The sequence below is a fragment of the Neophocaena asiaeorientalis genome, unplaced genomic scaffold (assembly GCF_003031525.2).
Source record: "Neophocaena asiaeorientalis asiaeorientalis breed wild unplaced genomic scaffold, Neophocaena_asiaeorientalis_V1.1 scaffold504, whole genome shotgun sequence".
Lineage (NCBI taxonomy): Eukaryota > Metazoa > Chordata > Mammalia > Artiodactyla > Phocoenidae > Neophocaena > Neophocaena asiaeorientalis.
In genome coordinates, this window is record NW_020174438.1 from 5,373,318 (window position 1) to 5,397,354 (window position 24,037).

A 24,037-nucleotide genomic window follows, 5' to 3' on the forward strand; every position below is an offset into this window, starting at 1 on the left:
GCAGATTTAGCAGGTCAAAGGGTATGGATATTTTTTTCTTTTTACAGCTTTTGTGATGTCATGCTAGTTTGGTTGAGCTTCTTTCAAAGGTGTCACTTAGTGTGTTGGAACCATTTCAGTGTTTAATTCTCTGACTGCTATACCAAAGTTTTAAGGCAAATTAACAGTCTGGAAAAAAGGATAAATTTGGTTCTGTTCAGAAGAACTGAGCTTTCATTGGGAACAGGGGGAAGGATGGGAATGTATTAACTAAATTTTGCCTTCAGTGAAGTCAGTTAAAATACTGCCATTTAGCTCAATTAGAGAGTTAGCTGCATAATAAAGGTGGCATTTGAATGAAGTCTTGAAGGATAGGAAGAACTTAGACTTGATGTGAGTGGGGCAGGTAAAAGATGGATGAGCTGGGAGCTATGGGGAATGTTTAGGCAATGTTGAGTCATCCTGTTTGGCCATAACATAAGCTATTTACAGCATGGTAATGGAAGCTAGGATTAAAGAGTTAGAGGAACAAGTAAAACAAACAAGAATATGCCAGACAGACTGTGTGAAAAATAATAGTGGGGGGAAAAAAAGAGAAATGATGGTATTTGACTGTAATAGCTTGAAGACTATCAGCTGCCACTATTGCTTCTATAAATAACTTGCAGGAAAATTGCTACCCTGTTAGTCATTCTGCTAGGGTCCTCATTTTAGCAGACCTATGATTTTCTAGGAAAAGTAAGATCAGTGTTTGTAGGGTTGTTCATCTAAATGGAACTGATTAATTTTCATAGTCTATCCAGATAAGAGGATATGAGAGATGTAGAAGACAATGGACGTTGAGAAGGTGGAGAGAAAAAAATTGACATAGCATTTACTCCTTGGGCTTTTTCTAAGAAGCTTTTCATCTAAAGCTTTGGCAACAGTGGTGGCTTTTAGTCTTGGTTTTCTTCCCAGGGCTGATAGAAAGCCCTAGCCTCATGAGTTCATGTTCCTTTTACTAAGCTCAGTTACTGGCAGGTTGGGCCCCCAGTTTAACCTCATTTTTTACTCTCTGTGGATCCCTAGTACCAAGAGAAGGCTCTGTGGGGCCGTCTTTGTCCTAACTGATAAAGGGTATGGCAACTTGGAGATTGATGGTGCTTGGTGCAGTGAAAGGATCCAGGAGGTTTGGGTTGCTTTAGTTGGGGAGGAATCCCTATTATGACCTGTGGCTTGAGGATACTGTTTTGTATCACAGTAGAGAACTTGGGGTTTTATGGCTTTTTAGCCTTCTGATGAAGATTACTTACTCTTACACCAAGATTTTACTTCTTGACTGCTCTACATTTTAAAGTTCTAAGAGACATACACTCTAGTGTAGTATGTGTAAAGAACATTGGATGGGGTGTCTGGAGGGGTTTCTAATCCCATTTTGCCTTATACCCATTGGTGACTTATTATCTCTGAGCCAGTTTCCTTATCTGTAAAATCCCTTTGAGGGTTGTGAAGCTTAATAAAATAATATACTATGTGAAAATGTTCTCAGTGAATTTCAGATAGTATATATATTTTTTCATTTTTTGCATTCAAGGTTTCTCATCCTGTATAATGCCAAGAGTAGAGGAGATGTGCAAGAGTAATGTGTGGATAATCATGGAAAGTTTGGATTCATGAAACTGACCTTTTGAGGAGGAATGCTTTTCATTTTCTAAGACTTAAAGAAGATACAGAGAAAACTCTGACAGTGAGGGCTTTAAGGAAAAGATCTGTATTTTCCTCTTTGGAAATCTTTGCAAAAACACAGAGAAAGTGGGTATTGGGTGAGCAGAAATCTGAGAAGGAGGAAATTATCTTGAAATTTTATTTGTGAGGAGAGAAATAAAATTTATCTTTAAATTTGTGCTTTACTCACTTGTGGCAATCTGGGAAGGGAGAACAATGCTGACTCAAGTTGGAAACTAAATCTAGAGCCTTGATAGATTTTTCACTATAAGGTAGTACTGGATTATGAATTTCAAATACTTTTTCCTCCCAAGAGGGCTTTTAGTAACAAGGCAGGGAGTGATGGTTATTCTCCTTTTTGCTATCAATGAATAATGTAGCTATGCAAATACCTCTGTAGGTGATGAGTCAGGACTCCTACAGTTGTTTTGGCTTTGAGTTAAAGTTTTGTTCATTTCAGTTTTCAAATACTGTGTAATATTTTATAACTATTTTAATACATGTTTCTTTGGTTTAAAAGAACTATGTGATTAATATTAGTCTTCTAGTATTCACCTTTAAATTGGTGCATATAAATAGGAAGAGTTTTTTTTTAATCCTTGTACTTTAATATTGTTAAGATATCTAAATTTTGCAGTATAGAAATTAGGAATTAAATTAGTATTCTAAATCCTAGTTTAAAAAAAAATCTCTACTAGCTCGAGAGAATCGTGCCATTAAGTTATGCATATTTTTTAGTGTAATCTCTTTATCTTGAGATCATACGTGCTCAAGGTAGGCAATATAGAAAGTAGATAAAAGCATAAAGAAAAAAATAGCAATCACCCATAGTCCAGCCTTCTAGAAGTAACATAACCATGTTTAATATTTTGTGTATTTCTTTCCATAATATTTTCTGTGTTGAATTACTTAAAAATATATTGTAATGCACCCCAGTGTTCATAGCAGCACTGTTTACAATAGCCAAGACATGGAGGCAACATAAATGTCCATTGACAGAAAAATGGTTAAAAAAGATGTGGTATATACACACAATGGAATCATAGCCATAAAAAAGAATGAAATAATGCCATTTGCAGCAACATGGATGGACATAGAGATTATCATACTAAGTGAAGTCAGTCAGGCAAGGAAAGACATATTCATACAATGGGCTTCCCTGGTGGCGCAGTGGTTAAGAATCTGCCTGCCAATGCAGGGGATATGGGTTTGAGCCCTGGTCTGGGAAGATCTTACATGCTGCAGAGCAACGAAGCCCAAGTGCCACAACAACTGAGCCTGCACTCTAGAGCCCGCAAGACACAACTACTAAGCCCACGTGCCTAGAGCCCATGCTCCACAACAAGAGAATCCACTGCAATGAGAAGCCCGCACACTGCAACGAAGAGTAGCCGGTGCTCGCTGCAACTAGAGAAAGCCTGCATGCAGCAACAAAGCCCCAATGCAGCCAAAAATAAATAAATAAAAATTAAAAAAAACAAATACCATGATATCACTTATATGTGGAATCTTAAAAAATGATACAAATGAACTTAATTACAGAAATGGACTCCTAGACATAGAAAACAAACTTATGGTTACCAAAGGGGAAAAGGTGGGGGCAGGGGGAGGGATAAATTGGGAATTTGGGATTAACAGATACACACTACTATGTATAAAACAAACAACAAAGACTTACTGTATAGCACAGGGAACTATATTCAATATCTTGTAATAACCTATAATGGAAAAGAATCTGAAAAAGTATGTATATGTGTAGATATATATAACAGTCACTTTGCTGTATACCTGAAACATTGTAAATCAACTATACTTCAGTAAAGTTCTTCTGATTTAAAATTTTTATATGATTTTTCTTATCATGTCATTTTATTTTTTGAGGTAGGTAGGACAGAAACCACAGAATTAAATAAAATACCATTATCTTCAGGATGTCTTAAGCTCTGTAGAGGGTATCAAGTTTCATCTGAAATCACATTCACAAGGCTTCTTGAGGGCTTTAACTGTGCCTCTGTTTCCTTTCCTTTTATTTGTACATGATCATATCTAGTTAGGAAAACTGTGTTAATCTTCATTACTCTCTATATTTCTTCTCTTTGAGATTTGCAGCATCTGAGAGATTCTTTTTGTTATAGGAGTATGTTGTGGTTTAACCCTTGGGTGAAACCTGTAATGGATACTTTGAAGCAGTGGCTTATGGTAGTTTTTGGTTCACAGATCCCTTTGAGAATCTTACACAAACTATGGATCCTTGCTCTAGCTCCATCAGTCTGGATCATTTGAAATCTTGGCTTGCTAGGCCTATTGCACAGCTAGTACCTTAGGTTGTCCCTTTATCTTGGAGTTATACTTTGTGATACTTTTCTTGTGATAGATCCAGTTTGCTGCACATGCCATATATACATCTTTCTTGGTTAATTTTAGTTTTGGCAGAGACCTTTTAAATTTCCACAAGCTTGTTGTTGTTTGTCTTTTTATTTTTTTTAAAAACAACTTTATTGAGATATAATTTACATACCATGAAGTCCATATCCCCTCACCGTAGGCAACTACAAATGTGCTTTCTGTCTTTGATTTGCTTATTCTGGACATTTTGTTTAAATGGGATATAATTTTAAAAATCTTCTAAGTAAACTGTTTTAGAATAGATTTACATTTATAGAAAAGTTGTGAAGATAGTGCAGGAAGTTCCTATATACCCCACACGCAGTTTCCCCAATAGTAGTATCTTAACATTCAATATGGTACATTTGTCACAATTAGTGAGCCAATATTGATACATTATTATAATTAAAGTGTGGGTCTGTTTTCATCCACTGTGCTGGATCGTTGGAGTGCACTTGCGAATTTGGGAATTCATGCCCTTCATTTCTGGGAAATTTTGTTGAATTATTTTGTTGATAAGAGCTTCCCCTTTATTTTCTCTGTTCTCTCTTTATGGGATTCTGTTATTTGGATATTAGACTTAGTGGACTGACTCCATACTTTATTCATATTTTCTTAGTTTTTGCATAACTCTCTTTCTGTCCAGTATTCCCCATTCAGGATACCATATTATAAATAGTCGTTATGTTTGTTTAGGCTTCTTTTAGCTGTAACCTTTTCTCAGGCTTGTTTTCTTTTTGATGACTTCGACAGTTTTGAAGAATATTGGTCAACTGTTTTGTAGAATGTCCCTCAATCGGGATGTGTGTGATGTTTTTCTTCATGATTAGACTGGAGTTATGGTTTTTTGAGAGGAAGACTACAGAGGTAAAGTGTCATTTTCATCATATTATGTCAGGAATACATATATACTCTCAACATGACTTATCATTGTTCATGTTTATCTTGATCTCCTGATAGTGTTTGTCAGATTTTTCCAATGTTTGTCAGATTTGGTAGCGTTTGTCAGATTTTTCCTATGAGCAGCCCATCCTTAAGGAGTGGGGAGTTATTTTCCACCTCATGATCTCTGGCTATGCATTACATCTAAGAATAATGCACCAAGGGGCTTCCCTGGTGATGCAGTGGTTAAGAATCCGCCTGCCAATGCAGGGGACATGGGTTCAAGCCCTGGTCTGGGAAGATCCCACATGCTGCAGAGCAACCAAGCCCGTGGGCCACAACTACTGAGGCCGCGTGCCACAGCTACTGAAGCCTGCGCACCTAGAGCCAGTGCTCTGCAACAAGAGAAGCCACGACAATGAGAAGCCCGCGCACCGCAACGAAGACCCAACACAGCCATAAATAAATAAATAAATAAATAAATAAAATTAAAAAAAATAATAATGCACAAAGAAGCTGATTGGGATCTCTGTGTTCATAGGTGGGATTTGGTTACTGAGAGGTTCACTATAGAATTATTTGGCTATGTAGTTTTTCCCCTGTACCATCAGTATCTCTAGGTCTTTTTTCTTGTGCTGGTCAGGTTCACATAAAATGCACCTTCAGATCTCTGCCTTGAGGGCATAATCCTAGCTGCTAACTTTCTGAGAGCCAAGTAGTGGAAGAGCACTGAGGGTCTCAATGTTCAGTATGTAAATCTCCTCTTATTTCCCTATTTTTAGAATGATACCCTTGCTCTCAGCTATGTCTGTGGTTTCTCAGCTGTTAATGCTTGATAACTGTACAATCCCAAGTATAGACACCCATTCTTCTTATTATTATTTTTAATTTATTTTTTTTGGCTGCACTGTGCGGCATGTGGGATCTTAGTTCCCCAACCAGGGATTGAACCCATGCCCTCTGCAATGGGAGCGTGGAGTCTTAACCACTGGACTGCTAGGGAAGTCCCTTCTTTTTTTTGTTTTTAATTGAGATATAATTGACATATAGCAATGTATTGTTTTAGGTGTACAACAATGATATATGTATATATTGTGAAATGATTACATGTCTAGTCAATATCTATCACCATAGCTACAAGTTTTTTTTTTCTTGTGATGAGAACTTTTAAGATTTACTCTCTTAGCAGCTTTTAGATATACAATACAGTATTGTTAACTATAGTCACCATGCTGTACATTACAGCCCCAAGACTTATTTATCTTACAACTGGAAGTTTGTAGCTTTTGACCACCATCACCCATTTGCCCTCCCCACTCATTCTTTTATTTATCCATTATAAAGAATAAACTTTGTTTTCTTCTTGAATGGAGGAGGCCAGATGGAGTGAAAAATGTATAGGGTGGGGTGGGGTGGGCTGGGTGGTCCAGCTGGTTCAAAATTGAGATATAATTCATGTAACATAAATGTGGCATTTTGAAGTGTACACTTCAGTGGTTTTTAGTGTATTCACTGTGTTGTGCAGCCATCACACTGTCTAGTTCCAGAACATTTCCATCATCCCAAAAGGAAACTGCATACCTATTAGCAGTTAGTCCCCTGGCAACCACTTTTTGTTTCTGTAAATATGCCTATTCTGGGCATTTCATATACATGAAATGATACAGCATGTGGCCTTTTGTGTCTGGCTTCTTTAACTTAGCATAATGTTTTCAAGGTTCATTTGTGTTGCGGGATGTAACAGTACTTCATTTCTTTCTATGGCTGAATAATGTTCCATTGTGTAGTTACACAACATTTTGTTTATTCATGAGCTGATGCCAGCTGGTTCTTAAATAGACTTTCAATCAATTCTTCTGTTTTTAGCCCCATCGTAATCCCTGCTTCATAAGTACCTGATGCTACAAGTTCCTGAGTTTTTTGGAGGTTATGTTGTATCTCAGTTTTCTCAAGTCTACTGTCAGTAATGATTCATCCATCTGCTTCCCAGCTTCTAAAATTTTGTTGCTATTATCTTCACTTTCATTCTATAGGTTTATGCTTCCCCACCTCTACTACTGTTTTAGTGGGATTTTGGGAAGAGACAGGCAGTAGAGGGAGAACTAATGCATGCCTAGAGCTCACAATTTGAAAGGTAGAATTTCCACGCTTGGTCAGACTGTAGGCCCAGCAGTCATTAAGTCATGGAATGATCGAGCTGGAAAAACCTTTACGGATCACCAACTAGTTCTCTGCTTCTTAATCTTTCAGTTGAGGAAAGTGAGACCCACAAAACTCAGTAAGTTGTTTAGGATCATACAGTTAGTAGCCAAGGTGGGACCTGGACCCTCTCTCCTCCCTTCCAGGCTAGTTGTTTACACTTAATTTAGGCTGCTTATTTTAAAATTTGGTATTGAGGAGAGCATGGGGACCATCGCTCATATTTGTCCTCTGCTATTTCTTACTTAGAGATTCCAGTCCAGTGGGTTTGCCTAAGCCCAGTTTTCCGGAGGGCCCAGCTTATAGAGAAAAGTGCCTGTGTATACACACGTAAAGCCTCTGGGAGCCCTCACTCTATTTAGAACAGTATGTGTATTTCCATCTCACAGGACTGGGTTCGTTAAACTGGTCTGATAGACCATGAATTTGAGAGCTTTTTGCTTTCCCCACTAAACACAGCAAATTACATATCTTAGTTCAAGATGTTAGCTCAACAAATGTGTGCCCTGCAGGGTATTCAGCTGGGCTGAAAGGGAGGCAGTGTCTACACTTGATGTCTTGCTACCAAAGTTCTGTTTTAGCTATGGTTTGGAGCAGTCATCTCTGGATAGGTTCTCAAATCTCAGTCTCTTGTTAAAATCGGGTACATGAGAAGTTCAGCCATTTTAAGAATACTAGGTTCATGAGTTGGACTAGGTGTGGTGCCTGGATGATATCAAGCAGGAGGCAAAGCATCAATAACAGTAGTGGCTGTATACACAAATCTAAAGTTATCTGACAAAGAAAATATGTTGAGAAAGAAAGTGAACAAATCTTCCTCAGGGGAACACATAGGAGTAACAGATGGTTTCTATTGCTCTTTCATTGAAAAGCCTGGTAAATAGCTTTCCTGGGTTAGATAGTGCCTTAGAAGAGGCCTTGTGGCTTGTCCAAGGTGGGGGCAGCTCACTATCTACATTCTGGATATTTGTTTGTAAATGTCTGACTCCTGAGCACCACAGTCATCTTGGTGATGTGGGCCAAGGTATAGGCTGTCTCTTCAAGGAGCAGTTACCTTCTTCACTTTATGCTGCAGGAGCTGTGAATTTACCTCGATTGTATGTGTACAAGAGAGGAAGAAGACAGTGATGAGGGCAGTGTAAGATGGCTTTCTTTAGCTACCAGAACTCTGCTTGCTAGTCTTACTGTGTGTTTTAAAGCTGTCTCTATTTAAAAAGTGCTGATATTAATGAAGTAGTCATCTAAAAGTAATAAGGTTAATTTAGTTAGAAATTTGCATTCCCTTCTCTTACTACATTGTGCCCTGTTAGTCAAAGATGACAGAAGATGATCTCTGATTTGTACAGGGGTTGAGAAATTATCTAGAAGACAAGCAGAATTGAAATGCTGGGGCAACAAATGAATTGAAGATAAAACCAGCTGGTTTTCAGTGTGAACTGAAAACCGAAGTATGAGTTGGTAGTAATACTATTCTGATGTGCAGTCAGTTTCGGAAACATTTGTAACAGAAGAAATACAGTGATGTCTTTTAATGCAGGAAGGAAATTGATTATAGCATGAGTAGCACTGAATTGATGGCCAGTGACACTAACGGGATCAATTGTAGGACATCCCAGGATGCCAGTATGCAAAGGATAGCATAATAACCTGGTTATATCCATTCCCAGAGGAAAAAAATTTCATCATTCTTGCTGTAGATAATGTGAACTAGACCTTGTAGGGTTGCTGTTGATGTGGTGAGGTGAGGCAGTTTATGTGACACTTCTGTCTTGGGCCTGGAGAGAGGGATAGTTAAGCTGCCTTCAAAGAGCTCTGTCCAAGGTATAGCTCTGAATGCTTCAATTGTGTTGCCTGCAGCCTCTGCTTTAAAACTTTGGCAGATTGTTAAAAACATTAAAACACTTTTTAAACATTAAAAATATACTTTTTAAATACATTAAACTTTTTATTTGACATAATTGTAGATTCATAAGCTGTTGTAAGAAATAATACAGGGAGATTACCCGGTACTCTTTACCCAATGGTAGCATCTTAAAAAACTATAGTATACTGTCACAACCAGGATACTGACATTGATATAGTCAAGATACAGAATAGTTCCATCACCACAAGAATTCTTAGGGTTGCCTTTTTATAGCCACCCTCCCCCCGTCGCTGACCTTTGGCAACCACTAACCTGTTCGTTTCTATAATTTTGTCATTTCAAGAATGTTATATAAATGGAATCATACAGCATGTAACCTATTGGGATGGGCTCTTCTTACTCTTGTAGTGCAGGTCTGCAGCAATGAATTCTCTTAGTTTTGCTTTACTTTGTTTTAATTTGCTTTACTTAGTTTTGCTTTACTTTGTTTTTATTTTTTTATTTTATTTTATTTTATTTTTTTTTGCTTTACTTTGTTTTAATTTGCTTTACTTAGTTTTGCTTTACTTTGTTTTAATTTTGCCTTCATTTTTGAAGGATTTTTGTTTGTTTATAGAATTCTAGGTTGACAAGGCCTTTTTTTTTCTTTTTCTTTTAGTGCTTGTAAGGTGTTGTTCCGTGTCTTCTAATCTCCATTGTTTCTGTTAAAAAGGCAGTAGTAATTTCAATAATTTTTTCTTCTTTAATGTATTTTTTTTCCTCTGGCTCCGTTCAAGATTTTCTCCTTAAAATTTTTTCTCTCTTTTTTTTCAAAAATTTGACTGCATATGATTTTCTTGGTATTTATCCTGCTTGGGATTCAGCTGAGCTTCTTGACTCTGTAAATTTATATCTTTTACCAAATTTGGGAAAATTTTGATCATTATTTCTTCAAATATTCTTTTTTGCCTCATTTGCTCTCCTTTCCTTTGGGGCTCCAATTATATGTATGTTAGACTTGCTGCCCCACATATCTTTGGGTCCTCCCACCCCTGACCCCCTTTCTCTCACTAATCTTTTTTCTCTCTGTTCTTCAGATTGGTTATTTTTTGGTTGACCTGTTTTTAAGTTCATTAACTCTTCTGCATCTCCAATCTGCTGTTAAGCCCATCCACTTAATTATAGTGTCTATTTCGTTGTTCTGCCTTTTCATTCATTATGAACATTGCTGTTTTAAATCCTTGTCTGCTAATCCCAATATTTGGATCAATGCAAAGTCGTTTACTTTTGATTGACTCTTCTCTTGAGAATGGGTCATGTTTTTCTGTTTTTTTATATGTTGAACAATTTTAGATTGTGTCCTTGACATTATGTACGATATGTTGTAGAGACTCTGGATTCTGTCACCTTCCTCCAAAAACATTGAATTTTGTTTGTTCTGTTTCCCAGCAGTGAGTGGCCGCTTAAGTCTCAGTTCAGTTCTGTTAGCCCTAAGCTAGCTGCTTGGGATCTGTTCCATGCACGCATGGTTCAGGGATCAGCCAGAGATTTGAGCAGCGTTTATACACAGAGTTAGGGGCACCCCCTCTCTGGCTCTCTCTGGAATTTCCTTCCCTTGCTTCCCAGCTGTTGTGGTTGCCTTTAAATTCTGTCCTCCGGTTCCTTAAGCTAGTATAACTATGGATTTTTATCCGAATTTTAGCCACCTCTCATGGCATAGACTGGGACCTGCCTAGCCAAAAGCCATGAAAAGGGGACATTTATCCAGTGTTGTTACCTTTTTCCAAGAGTTAACCCTCCATCTGCCTTCATAATCTGCCTGCTTTTCATTTCTAGTACCTTCAGGTAGTTGTTTTTTATATTTTGTCCGGAGTTCATAGTTATCTGCCAGAGAGTTGGTCTTGCTGGAAGCAGAACTTCCATCAAACTAGATATAAATTATTCTGTTGACGAAGTCAGTTTTTGTTGTTTTTTTTGTGTTTTGTTTCAGTTTCACAGATATTTATATTATCCTCCCTATCTCCTCCAAGGGACCAGATATAAAAATGTCCTTAGCTCTCTTTTTCTTTAATATTTATTTAATTTATTTATTTGGTTGTGCAGGCCCTTAGTTGCGGCATGTGTGCTCCTTAGTTGTGGCTGGCGGGCTCCTTAGTTGCGGCATGCATGTGGGATCTAGTTCCCTGACCAGGAATTGAACCCAGGCCCCCTGCATTGGGAGCGTGGAGTCTTAACCACTGCGCCACCAGGGAAGTCCGTTTTTTTTTTTAACTTCAAATTCTATGTAAAACTCCTTTAGTGTATCCAAACTCTGATTACTGATAGGTTTAGAAATTGAAGTATTCATTTTATTTGGTATATCTAACCCAAGATGTAGATATAACAGATGTGTCCCATAAACAGTTTCCCAGGAAATGATGGTTATTTTTATTGTGCTTGAATCTAAGCTAGCACTGTGATCTGGAGAAGTTTTGTGTGGTTCAACATAAACCAGGTTGAGATTTAACCATATTGGGTCTTTCTCAGGTAGCTGTTTTGGTACCGACGTTTTCATATCTGGTCTACCATTTAAAAACACAGATGTAATAAATTTAATATAAATGTACAACTTGGAGATCTTGGTGAACATTTTCTGATGACCTTACAGAGGACTTCAGACAGAAGTTTTGAGGATATTTCTTTTCTTTTTTAACTTGTTGACATGTGTGTATGAAACAATCAACATAGGTGTCTCATGATAAGAAAGGAGAAAATAATGGTTTTAATTTGGGTCATCATCAACCTAGAAAGCAGTTATTTAGTAGTATGTGTATTTTATTTTAGATTGTATGAAAACCTGCCCATTTAGGTTAACCTTTAAGTGGTCAAAATATTTCTGCCCAAATTAGGATAAACATTTGGAGCTGTGGTTTTTAACTTTTTCGAGTCATGAGATCCTTTGAGATCTGATAGAAATTGTGTTCTCTCCCCAGAAAAATGCAAATGTCTTCATACAAAAATTTGTAAATTATTTCAGAGAGTTTAGGGGTTCCTTTGAAGCTTCTCAGCATAAGCATCCCTCATTTAGGGTTATTCAAATCAAGCTAGTACCAAGAGGCTAATAGCAATACAAATATCAGTTTGTTTCTGGCCTGGCCAGAGCAGAACAAGTAAACAAAGAACCTATTAGAAGTCCTTATAAGGCATGCAGGCTTTAAAAAAAATCTGTCGTGATTTTATCTGAACTGTACTTTCCAGGGAGCAGATTCACAAAGACAGACTGATACCTAGTTGACTAATTTTTAAGTTGCCGTTAGAAATGGGCCTTAGTTTTGATATTCAGACCTGCTGACATTTGTGTTGGGCAAATAATTAGTTGTTGTTTCTAGGACAATAGGACAGTAGTTGTTGTGATGTCATATTCCTGATATTGTCTGAATTTCCAAAGGTCTAAATAATTGAGGATTTATGGGACCTGTGACACATGTGTAGGTTTCAGGAGGTGGGGCTATGTAGATGTTCCTGAGGCAATAAGTCTCCATTGCTTATTCTCAAAAAACTCAGCCCTCGGTAAATGATGAGAGATTGAATTGTTTTAACAAAAAGATCTTAGGTTTGTGATCTCCTTCCTCTATTACTTTCTGACACTTCATAGGGTGATTATAATGAACAACGATTATTCTCAGGGCCTTCATACCTCTTCTTTATACATCTTCTTTCCCCTTGCAGTGAAAAGACTATGTTCCTGCTACTGGTCCAGTCTAATACACAGAAGGACTTTTGTCTGAGATTGGCACTCTCTTCTGTGCCTTTACTCAGAACCTGACTCTTTAACAAGACTTCTTTACTCAGCTTGTTTAAAGAAGGAGCAGGAGGTGGAGAGGTAGTGGTGGGGACAGAGGATCTGAAGGCCAGTTCTCCCTGTGATTCATAGCTTCCCCCACCTCTTTGTCTACACTCCAGGTCAGCTCATCATGTTCACTTCTGGATCCATTCTACATCTCACTGGTTGTTTAAAATTCTCCCCCTAAATAGTCCCCTGTTCCATCCTTTGAATGCTCTTCATGTCTTAGGGGGCACCTTGTAGCCATCTTAGGAAAACATCTTTCTCTAAAGGCTTCCATATAGGACATTGCTAACTGCCCTGATTCCTGTATATGTTCAAATATTTTGTGGTTTTTACTGAGGGGACTTTCTAGCCTACTAAGGAAGAAATGAGCAAACTGACAATTAAAAATAAAGAAGCTTAGGAGGAAGAAATAGTTATCTTCTCTCAGAACTGAATGCAGTTTAAAAATACATTCTGAGAATGTCAGACTGTAGACAAGATCTTATGTCAGCTGCTTGTTGTTTAATTACTTTCTACAGTGAGTGCAGGCTTGCCATGGGTGGGCTCTTTGCACTCTTTGCAGGTGTTAGTGAAAACTCTGAGACTAGCTCAACATAGCTGTAAGGCTTTGTTGCTACTGGTATTACCAGCTGCTGGCTGATTTTGCCAGTTTTATTTAGTGAAGATTATGAAATGTATTTTGAGAGATGAAATTTGCTAGAAAAGAGTTTCAGAAAAATCAATTTGGAAGAAGGGATTAGAAATTAGAGGAATTGAGTTGTGGAACTTGCTTTACTAACAGAAATAAGGTTGGGTCTTGTCAGAAGTTGAAAATTATGAATAAGTGGGCTTCTGATGATGATGGTGGACAAAACCTGAGATAAAATGGAAGTGAAGGTTTTAATTGTTAAAAGCAATAACTCTCTGACTGGAATCATTATTAGTTTCTGGAACAGGTGCCTTAGAAGTAATATAATATAAACTCTGTTTTAAACTTTCAAGGTGCCTCTGGGATGATTTAGAGTGAAGGACTATCTGACTTTAGGTTCATCCCAGTCTTGTGTTGGTGAGGAGTGCATCTTCCTTAATAATCACCAGCCCCTTTGGGTTCTAAGCCAACTTATAAAACCTTTAGTTGGAACAGAATTTATTCTATCAACTAGAGCCCGTGAACAGGATCCTGTGCAAGTGTGCTCTGAATGGATAGACCACATAAGCTTGAGCCTCCCAGATAATAACCTTCCTGGGAAATTGTTATTTGTGTATGTTATTTTTCCTATACGTTTAACGGAAAGGTCTTTGAGGATGGGTGTTTCATCTGGTTCATCTCTATCCTCCACAGTACCTAAGGCCCTTGTATAACATGATTACTCAGTAAATAGATATAGAATTCAATTGAATTGTCCTTGATCATGCTTCCCACATATTTTTCCATGATGCCTACTAAATTTATTTGTTCAAAATATTTAGGTGCATTTAATTTGTTCCCTTCTCCCTAATCCCTTGGGAAAAGCAATATTTGGGTGGTATACTTTTAGAAAAAGCACTAGTGGCTTTATAGTAATTTAATACCTGTTGAGCTCTTCATCCCATTATACTATTTTGTAGTGTTTTTCAAACTGTGAATCATGACCATTAGTAGGTCTGCAGTTAGCCTTTTTGGTTTTAATGATATAGAGTAGAAATTATGAGAACACATTCCATATAGTAAGGGTATTTTTTTGGTGAAATTTTTGTTTTAAGTAAATTTATATATATCATGTGTGTGTTTATTGCTTCATGATATAAACTTTGTTTCATACTGGGGTCATGGTCAAAAAAGTTTGAATAACATTGCTTTATTGTAATACTATGTTATTTCATTTATCATATAGCATTATGCCAGTACATACAGGCTTCTAAAGCCAGGGATGGTGCCAGCCCTTTCATTTCAAGTACAACTGAAGGTAAAAACAAAACAAAATTGAGAACACCCAAAGCATTCTGGTGGCTCTTATATAAGTCTCTCCAGTGGCATTTTGTACCCTTTGACCTAACTTTCTTATGCCTTTTTCAACCAATAGATTTTTTCATATTTGTGTCCCTCTAGGTGGTGGGTTCTTTGATTCTTCCTCTTTTCTCTTCAGTGTTCTTATTTCAGTATGCTCTAATGTTTTTAGGAGGGGGAAGAGGGAAACAAAGGAGAATTTCAGAAATTTCAAATGATTCTCAATTGACAAAATAGCTCATTGGATTTATCCTGAAATCTGCTTTCATAATGTTCTTGAATTTTTTAATCCCCTTTGTATTTTTTCAGAGATCATAGAAATGCATAGTTTATTTTGAATTTAAAATAATTTATGCTTTTATGATGTTATTAGTTGACTTTAAGCAAATGAAATGTAGCTTTTAGGGAAAAAAAAATGATGGATATAATCCTTCATCTTTCCTTGTGCTTTCTCCCCTCTCCTCCCAAGAAGATTGTAGTAATGATTTCATTTTAAAGAAAAGCCAGGGTAGCTAACAGTGTCCAGTATTAACCGTGCTAAACTTTTCCAGCTTCTTACTGATCTAATAACTATAATACCTTTCCTGTTCTTAGATGGTTGGCATACTAACCCTTTTGCCTTCATTTCTGTACCTTGCTGGACTACCAAGCTCAGATATTCATAACCTGTGGTTTCAGGGGACTTGTGGAGATGACTTGCTTCATTCTTTTTCTTGCAGGAGAAAATTTTGAGCAGACACCATTGAGACGAACATTCAAGTCTAAGGTCCTTGCACGATATCCTGAGAACGTGGACTGGAATCCCTTTGACCAAGATGCAGTGGGAATGGTTAGTATTTGTTAGCTATAAGTGTCAGATAATTTACGGAGTAATTCACAGTAGGATTTTGAGTTCAGACTATGGTAGCAGTGGTTCCACCAAGTATCAGTAACTTCTTATATGCATATTGTTTGTGATTCTGCATTTTGATCACTATATCAAATATTTGGAATATATCAGATATACCAAAAGTCACAAGGTGCTTCTGTTGAGTCAGACAAATACATAGTATTGGGTCAGTGAACTTTTTTTGTGAGATTGAGCTATTGGTTGCTTATAGCATTGATTTTACACAATAAGTGAGGTTTAAAGCAGTTTTCATCTGTATTGTATATATCTGAGTAATATGATAGAAATGGGTGTTTTTATTATAATTTTAGATAGGGCAGCATTTTAAATTTGTAGACGAATACTACCATGAATAAGCTAACGTTTGTTGAGTATTCACCTTGTGCTAGGCACTGTGATAAGTATTATACATGAATTAGCTCATTTAATCCTCACAATACCCCTTATGTAGATAATATTAAGTAAACACACACAGACACAGACACATATTTTATGGGTGAGGAAACTAAGATCCAGAGAGGTTAAGTAATGTGTTCAAGGTCATATGGCTAAGGAGCAGTTGAGCAAGCTTAAATACCATAGTCTGTTTCCAGAACTCTGCTCTTAACCATATCTTTGTACTGCCTCTGTTACTTTTTAATAGCTTTTTGAGGATGATCTTGTTTGATGCATGCAATAACCCTGTGAAGTACACAGAGTAAACTGTATTATCTTCATTGCAGAGTAAACTGTATTATCTTCATTTCACAGGGGAGGAAACTGAATCGTAGAGAGCCTCAAGTTTTTTGACTCCTAGTCCAGTGCTTATTTCCTTTTAACATACTATATTCTAGAAACACTTAGGCTTTGAGAAGTCAAGTTCAAGGGTAATGGATATACCATAATGTAGCTCCTTGTACTTGTTAACCCAGGCTCCTCTTAGTTCCTCTGTATAGCCAGGTTTGTGGAAAAGTGGAAAATGGAAACTGATTGATTCAGGTCAGTTAGATTAGCTACCCAAGTTTCTTTGTATAACCCATCTGAGTTAAAGTGAAAAAAGTGCTTCTTTATCCTAATTATGTCATCTCCTTGCATTACATGAAATGAACACCCTTTTTTTTTTTTCTATGAAAAGAGAAGATTTTATTGATGACAGAATCTTGTGAGCTGATAGAATCTAAAACTTTGTTTATTTTTAGGTATGAAGTTGCATCTGTCTGGTTTTTAGATATATTTCTAGCATCATCTCCTAATACATGCTGTCATGCTTAACCACCTACCGAAATTCTCCAAGCTTTCTTTTACCTCCTTTGTGCATTTTCTTCATGCCCCTGAAATACCCTTCTTTCTCTTATCTACCTGATGAATCCTAGCATAAGCTCATCTCTGAAGCCTTTTCTGATGAAGGCTGAGACTGAGTTGTTTGTTCTTTGTTCCTCTAGCACTTTGTGTATATTTCTGTATAGCCTTGATAAATGCATTATAATTTTAGTTAACTTGTGTGTCTTAGAATGGGAGGTCTTTAGGGCAGATATTTTGCTGTGTTGGTCTTATATCCCAGGCACCCAGCACAGTAGGTGCTCTTTAAGTAAATAAGTAGTGATGGTGTTCTGAGAAGAGGATCAGCAGTGAGTGTTCTCACCAGTTGTTTCCTTGTGTCTTTTGCAGCTATGCATGCCCAAAGGGCTGGCATTCAAGACCCAGGCTGATCCCAGGGAGCCTCAGTTCCATGCCTTTATTATCACAAGGGAGGATGGCTCTCGGACATTTGGGTTTTCCCTCACATTTTATGAGGAGGTGACTAGCAAGCAGATCTGCAGTGCAATGCAGACCCTCTACCACATGCATAATGCTGAGTATGATGTCCTCCATGCTCCCCTTGCTGATGGCCGAGACCACAGTGACATGGAGGATGGTGAAGGCACTCCTGGGACCAAGCTGCAGCGCTTCAACTCCTACGACATTAGCCGGGATACGCTCTACGTCTCTAAGTGCATTTGCCTCATCACGCCCATGTCCTTCATGAAAGCATGTCGGAGTGTGCTGGAACAACTTCACCAGGCAGTCACTTCACCTCAGCCCCCTCCACTGCCCCTAGAGAGCTACATATACAATGTACTCTACGAGGTGCCACTCCCACCTCCTGGCCGGTCCTTGAAGTTTTCTGGGGTCTATGGGCCAATTGTCTGCCAGAGACCAAGTACCAATGAGCTTCCCTTATTCGACTTTCCTGTCAAAGAGGTCTTTGAACTGCTTGGGGTGGAGAATGTGTTTCAACTTTTTACTTGTGCCCTTCTGGAGTTTCAAATCCTGCTCTACTCACAGCGTAAGTCAGTGCTTACTAGAGCTCTCTCCCTTCATAGGGCCTCTCTTCTTTCCATATCAGATACGGTAGGGCTGACTGTAAAGGACAAGGGCTGTTACAGTTTGAGCAAAACTCAGATCTTTTGCAGGTAGGTGCTGGATGGCAAATTAATGGAACATGAGAGGTCTACCATTTCTAATTGGCTATCATCGTGGCCTTTTGCTGGGCACTCCAGTCTGGGAGGGGAACCCTGCCTCCTGATGTCTGATTGATGCTGAAAAGAGGAGGCAGGAGTTGATGGTCATGGGAAATTGACTTTCCATCAGTTTTGTTCTGTCACTCTGCAGAGTTATTTCTGCCCCTTCCTCAGCCTGACAATAACGATGATCCTTCCTATATTTGAGAAAATGAGGATGTGTTGCTTTTTTATGTTGTCTGTTTGTTATAACTGAATTGTTTTTATAAATGAGAGGTTAAGTGACGGTGAGCAGCAGATTTGGACAAAACAGTAAAATAGAGCAGAAGGAAACAAATGTTTATTAAAGGAGCCAGATAAGTAACAAAATTCATTCATTCAGTACATGTTTATTCAGTATCTGCTGTGTGTCAGGAGTTATTCTAGGGGCTAGAGATTCAGGGTGGACAAAATAGATAAAAATCCCTGCTATAATAGAACTTATATTTCAGTGGGGAAAGAGAGGTGATTTTTTTTTTTTGGCCTCATGGCTTGTGGGATCTTAGTTCCCCGAGCAAGGATTGAACCTGGGCCCTGGCAGTGAAAGCGCCGAGTCTTAACCATTGGACTGCCAGGGAATTCCCCCCCAACCTTTTTTTTTTTTTTTTGAGAGGTGATTAAATAAATAAATAAAATATGTAGTATGTAAGGTGGTAATAAGGTCTGTGGAGAAAAATAAAACAGGAAGGAAGATAGTATTGGGGGAAGGGAAATTCCAATTTTTAATAGAGTGATTACGTTAGGCCTCTGTGAGCAACCCATGGTAATGTCTAGGAAAAGTATTCCAGGCAAAGGGCACAGGAAGTAGAAAGGTTCTGAGACAAAAATGTGATTGGTATGTTCAAGAACATTGAGGAAGCCTGGTAGATATCATGGTGTGAGAGAGCAGGAGTGTAGTAGCAGATAGTGTTAGAGACTTAACAGGAGGCCAAATTGTACAGAGTCCTGTAGGCCATTGTAAGGACTTTGTTGCTCTGAGATGCTTAGTCATCGGAGGTTTTAAGAGTTTTGACTTTTTGTTTTGAAATAATTCCCAGCTTATAGAAGAGTTGTAAGAAATGTTCAAAGAACTCTTGTACACTCTCCCACAATACACCAGTTATTAACATTTAGCCACATTTGTTTTATCGTTCCCTCTGTATCTCTGTATGTGTGTGAACATAACCATTGAGAGTCATTGTAGACTCCATGTTCCTTGACTCCTCAATACTTCAGCTTTTATTTCATAAGAACAAGAACATTTTTTTTACATAACCATAGTATGATTAATAAATTTAGGAAATCTAACATTGATAAAATAACAATACTGTATTCAGGTTTTACCATTGTCCAATAATGTCTGTTATGATAAATTTTTAAAAATTGAGGTATGGTTGATACACAATATTATGTTTCAGGTGTACAACATAGTGATTCACAATTTTTAAAGGTTATATTCCATTTATAGTTATTATAAAATATTGGCTGCCCTGTGTTGTACAGTAAATCCTCGTAGCTTATATATTTATTTTAAATTTATTTATTTTTGGCTGTGTCAGATCTTCATTGTTGCGCGCAGGCTTTCTCTGGTTGCGGCGAGCAGGGGCTACTCTTCGTTGTGGTGCGCAGACCTCTCACTGTGGTGGCTTCTCTCGCTGCGGAGCACAGGCTCCCGGCACACGGGCTTCAGCAACCATGGCCTGCGGGCTCCAGAGCGCAGGCCCAGCAGTTGTGGCGCACGGGCCCAGCCGCTCCGCGGCATGTGGGATCCTCCTGGACCAGGGCCCGAACCCGTGTCCCCTGCACTGGCAGGCAGATTCCCAACCACTGTGCCACCAGGGAAGTCCCCCTTGTAGCGTATTTTATACGTAATAGTTTTTGCCTCTTAATCCTCTACCCCCCTATATTGCCCCTCCCCCTCTTCCTTCTCCCCTCTGGTAACCACTTGTTTCTTCTCTATATCTGTGAGTCTTTCTTTTTTTTAATAATCTCTAGTTTGTTTTATTTTTTAGATTTCACATAAAAGTGAATGATAATTTTTTAAAAAAATTTCTGGTCCAGGATTTAGTCCAGTAACATGCATTGCTTTTAGTAGTAAATTCCTCATGTCTTTAATGACTGACATTTTTGAAGAGTACAGGCAAGGTATTTTGTAGAATGTCCCTCAATTTCAGTTTGTCTGATGTTTCCTTATGACTAGATTCAGGTTATAAATTTTTGGCTGCAATATCACAGAAGTGATGTTGTGGTTCTCTCAGTGCATTGTATCTAGAGGCACATAATGTCTGTTTATCATCATAGGAGGCACATGGTGTTCATTTGTCCCATTTTTGGTAATGTTAATTTGATCACTTGGTTAAGACGCTGTCTGCTGAGTTTCTTAACTGGAAAGTTATCATTTTTCCCTTTGTAATTAAGAAGTAATTTGTGGGGAGAAACCCTTTAAATATACTGTTTCTCTTCAAAATTTTGCCTAATAGCTTTAACATCCATTGATGATTCTAGTCTAAACCAGTTACCAGGATGGTTGCATTTTACTGTGAGGAAGAACAATTCATTCTCCCTTGTTTGTTTATTATCGTATGGACTCACAGATTTTTATTTTATTCGGTAGGTTATATAGGCCATAACTATGATTATTTTGATGGTCAGATGTCCCAGATTTGGTCCATGGGCAGAGTCTGAATAATGTAGTTAGGAAGCCATTTTAACAATCTAAGTGAGAGATTATGTTGTCTCTGACTAGGGAGGTAACAGCGAAGTGGTATGATATGGTTGGATTCTGAAGGTGAAGTAATGGAGACTATGTTGAATTGAAGAGCATGTACCCCATCTAAAGTGGACAGCCACTAGTTAGCTCCAATTAATTCCTTGTGGAAATGCTGGCCTAATGTTACTAGGTCTTCCAATTTTTCATGAGGACCCAGATTTTTTACGTGAAATTTTTGATTTTTAAACGTTGGTAACAACGTTCTTGTTGAACACTGCAGACTGAACAAAAGCATCTGTTGACTAAAATGTGGTTCCTGAGGTTTTACTTTCAACTTGTTTAAAATAATGATGTTTCAGATTTCTGTCTCTGGGTGAAGTATAGAGTTGTACAATTCTTGTTGCTTTTTTAGTTACTGTTTCTTGACTGGAGCTGGGCAAAACAGTTGACCCTTGAACAACATGGGTTTGAACTGCACGGATCTACTTATATGTGGATTTTTTTTCAATAAATATGTACTATAGGACTACATGATCCATGGTTAGTTGAATCCTTGGATGTGGAACCGTGGATACAGAGGGCCGCCTGTAAAGTTATATGCGGGTTTTCAACTGTGTGGGTGGTAGGCACCCCTAACCCCCCTGTTGTTCAAAGGTCAACTGTACTTTGAAACAGAGACTTGGTTGAGTAGTGAAGACTGTCTGGTTTAGACCAGAACAGAGGAGAAACCAAACCAGATAGGGTATTAAAATGTGCAGTAACGTTTTAATACCTATGATGCAGCTGGGGATGTTTAAAGGTGAGAAAAGGAGGATTAAAACCAGAAATATGGTAGGTAACATTTTTTCCTTCAGTGCTCCTTTTTATATTTCCCAGAATGTGGGTTATTGTATACATAATAATTTTAAGAGATTTGAAGGCAGTTGAGAAGGTTTGTGTGTAGAATCAAATTGAACTCAGGACCTAAAAGTCATGCTTAGCATGGTTAAAAAAAACTTTTTCCGAAAAGTTCCTGGGCATTGCTGAGCATGGCTGAGGCTAAAATGGAGTGGATTGCCTTTTATTGGATGTAGATTGTGCTCTCTATTGTTAATAGAGTACTTGAAACAATTCAGGTTGGTTTTCTTGAAGTAATTTTTATTTATGATTCAGAGGACTCATGTGGATGGAAATCTCTCTGGCCCTCGAAAAACATGCCATCCGCACTCAGAGTTGGTGTTGCCCACTACATGTCCTGCCTTCTGAATAGAAAAGAGGTATTATTTAGGGAAAATCTTTTTTTTAAGATATGTGTAGATCATTTTATTTACTACTGGATAATATTTGTTCTTTGGTCCCTATAGAGATAGTTTTTCTTTAATAGCATGTTTTTTAGTGGTTGTTTAAAAATTATACAGGGAACAGAAGTTCTTTATCTGAAGTGATTTAGTGGGGTAGTGAATTCGATAATTGAAAAAGTCACGTAAGTTTGGGAATCCTAAAAGGATATATACATCCCTTAAACATTTTAATTTAAACCATATGACTGTATAATCACCAATCTTTTGATGAAGTGTCTGTGCATTTTCTTTGATTATGGATCCACTAATCAGGGGTCTGCATTGTTTCTCTTGCATAAATCTCACCCATAATTCATTCACTGAGTTTTCCAGAGATGTTACAAAAAAAGAAAGAATAACCGTAAAAAATGATTGGAGGTGGAAAGCCGAAGAGACATGCATAATCTGATCAATAGGTCACTAGGCCAGAAGCCAGATTTCTGTTTTATTTTCATCTTTGGCATAAGCTTGCTGTATACTTGGGGCACGTTCTATTTCCTGTAGGCTCTCTCAGCATTATTTTGTGTGCTTCATGTATGTGGGTGTGTGAAGAGGCTTCTGGGAGACCAGCAGTTTTCTTAACAGGACTGAGAAACTGTGGGTTGTTTGAGAAACCCAAAATTTCACTGTTCTGGGATATTGGATTCTCCACTTTTGCAGCCTCCGCCATTGCTGCATCTTTTGTACTCTGCTTCTCCTTGTGGTCTTCTTGAGAAGGAGTGGTGACAGTGGGATTGTAGAATACCTTTGTGTATTTCATAAGCAGTTCTAGGGTTTCAGAGTCCCACTTCATCCAGCCTGTTCCTCTGAAGTTCACGTATTTGTGCAGACAATTACGTAGCTGGATATTTTCTAACTTGATTTTTAGCAGATAACGTCTGGGATATCTGAGTCTGTGCAGTTCCCATGGAAAACTTTAGGCTGGTGAGAAAAGACTGGCTTTTTCAAGGAGTAAAGCACCATGAAAGGTACACATAATGAATGGAGCGTGATAATATCTCTGAAAGACAGCTTTGGAATGTCTCAGAAATGATACATTTATAGTTAAAAATTCTAACAACACACAAAAGTATAACGTAAAAATTACCTCAGATTTTACCACCCAGAGATAACTACTTTCAACATTTTGGTGGCCATCCTGTGGTATCTTTACGATGCTAGAAGGAAGCCTTGAGGCTGGGAAATGCACTTGGGCCTTTGCAGGTGGGCATCATCAGGGTAGTGGGGTGGGGGCACATTAGACTTATAAAAGGGACTTTGTCCAGAGACATGGAGAATGTACATTCTCTAACCCCCAAGTCAGAATTCATCAGTTGCTGCCCTATCTTTGGGCATCAAAAGTCTGTGAAAAGCCCTTTGTTTCTTTTTACACCAGCACATGAGCTCAGCTGGCCCTGAGCAAGTGAGAGTGCTGAGCTGCCTTTGTGAGGCATTCTTTGTCTTGTGCTTCTCTTTTGGGTTTCATTGTCTGAGCACAGGAAGGAGGCAGTTCTTCCACAGCTATGTCAGGGGAAGGGGGTATTACTTCTTTCTATCTTGGGCCTCTCTTTCTTTCCTACTTTTTTTTTCTCCTTTCTCAGGATACTTTTTCAATAGCTTTTCCCCAGTTATCTGTTGAGATCCCCTTCAGTGAATAACTTGAAGATAGACTAGCCAGTGAGGCTGTCTGTGATTTGGTGGTGGAAACTCAGCCCTGGGAAGGGCCATTGTGACCTTTTGCAGGAAAGGATTTGGGAAACTTTTTGTGCTTTGGGATATCCATGTGATCACTACCCCAGAGTAGCAAAGTCTTCCCATGGCCTCTCCCAGCGAGACAGGAGGTTAACTGAGGAAG

The 24,037-nt window shown here is 38.2% G+C and overlaps 1 protein-coding gene across 1 annotated transcript in view; it reads left to right on the forward strand.

The window, feature by feature from the left end:
- The window catches only part of DENND5A (DENN domain containing 5A), a 100,305-nt gene that overhangs the window by 24,682 nt on the left and 51,586 nt on the right, over nt 1-24,037 (forward strand). Inside the window, exons 2-4 of the mRNA XM_024756972.1 lie at nt 14,675-14,746; nt 15,507-15,616; nt 17,324-18,108. Coding sequence (XP_024612740.1) covers nt 15,614-15,616; nt 17,324-18,108 — 788 coding nt within the window. The 5' untranslated portion in view covers nt 14,675-14,746; nt 15,507-15,613. The remainder of the gene's footprint in view (nt 1-14,674; nt 14,747-15,506; nt 15,617-17,323; nt 18,109-24,037) is intronic.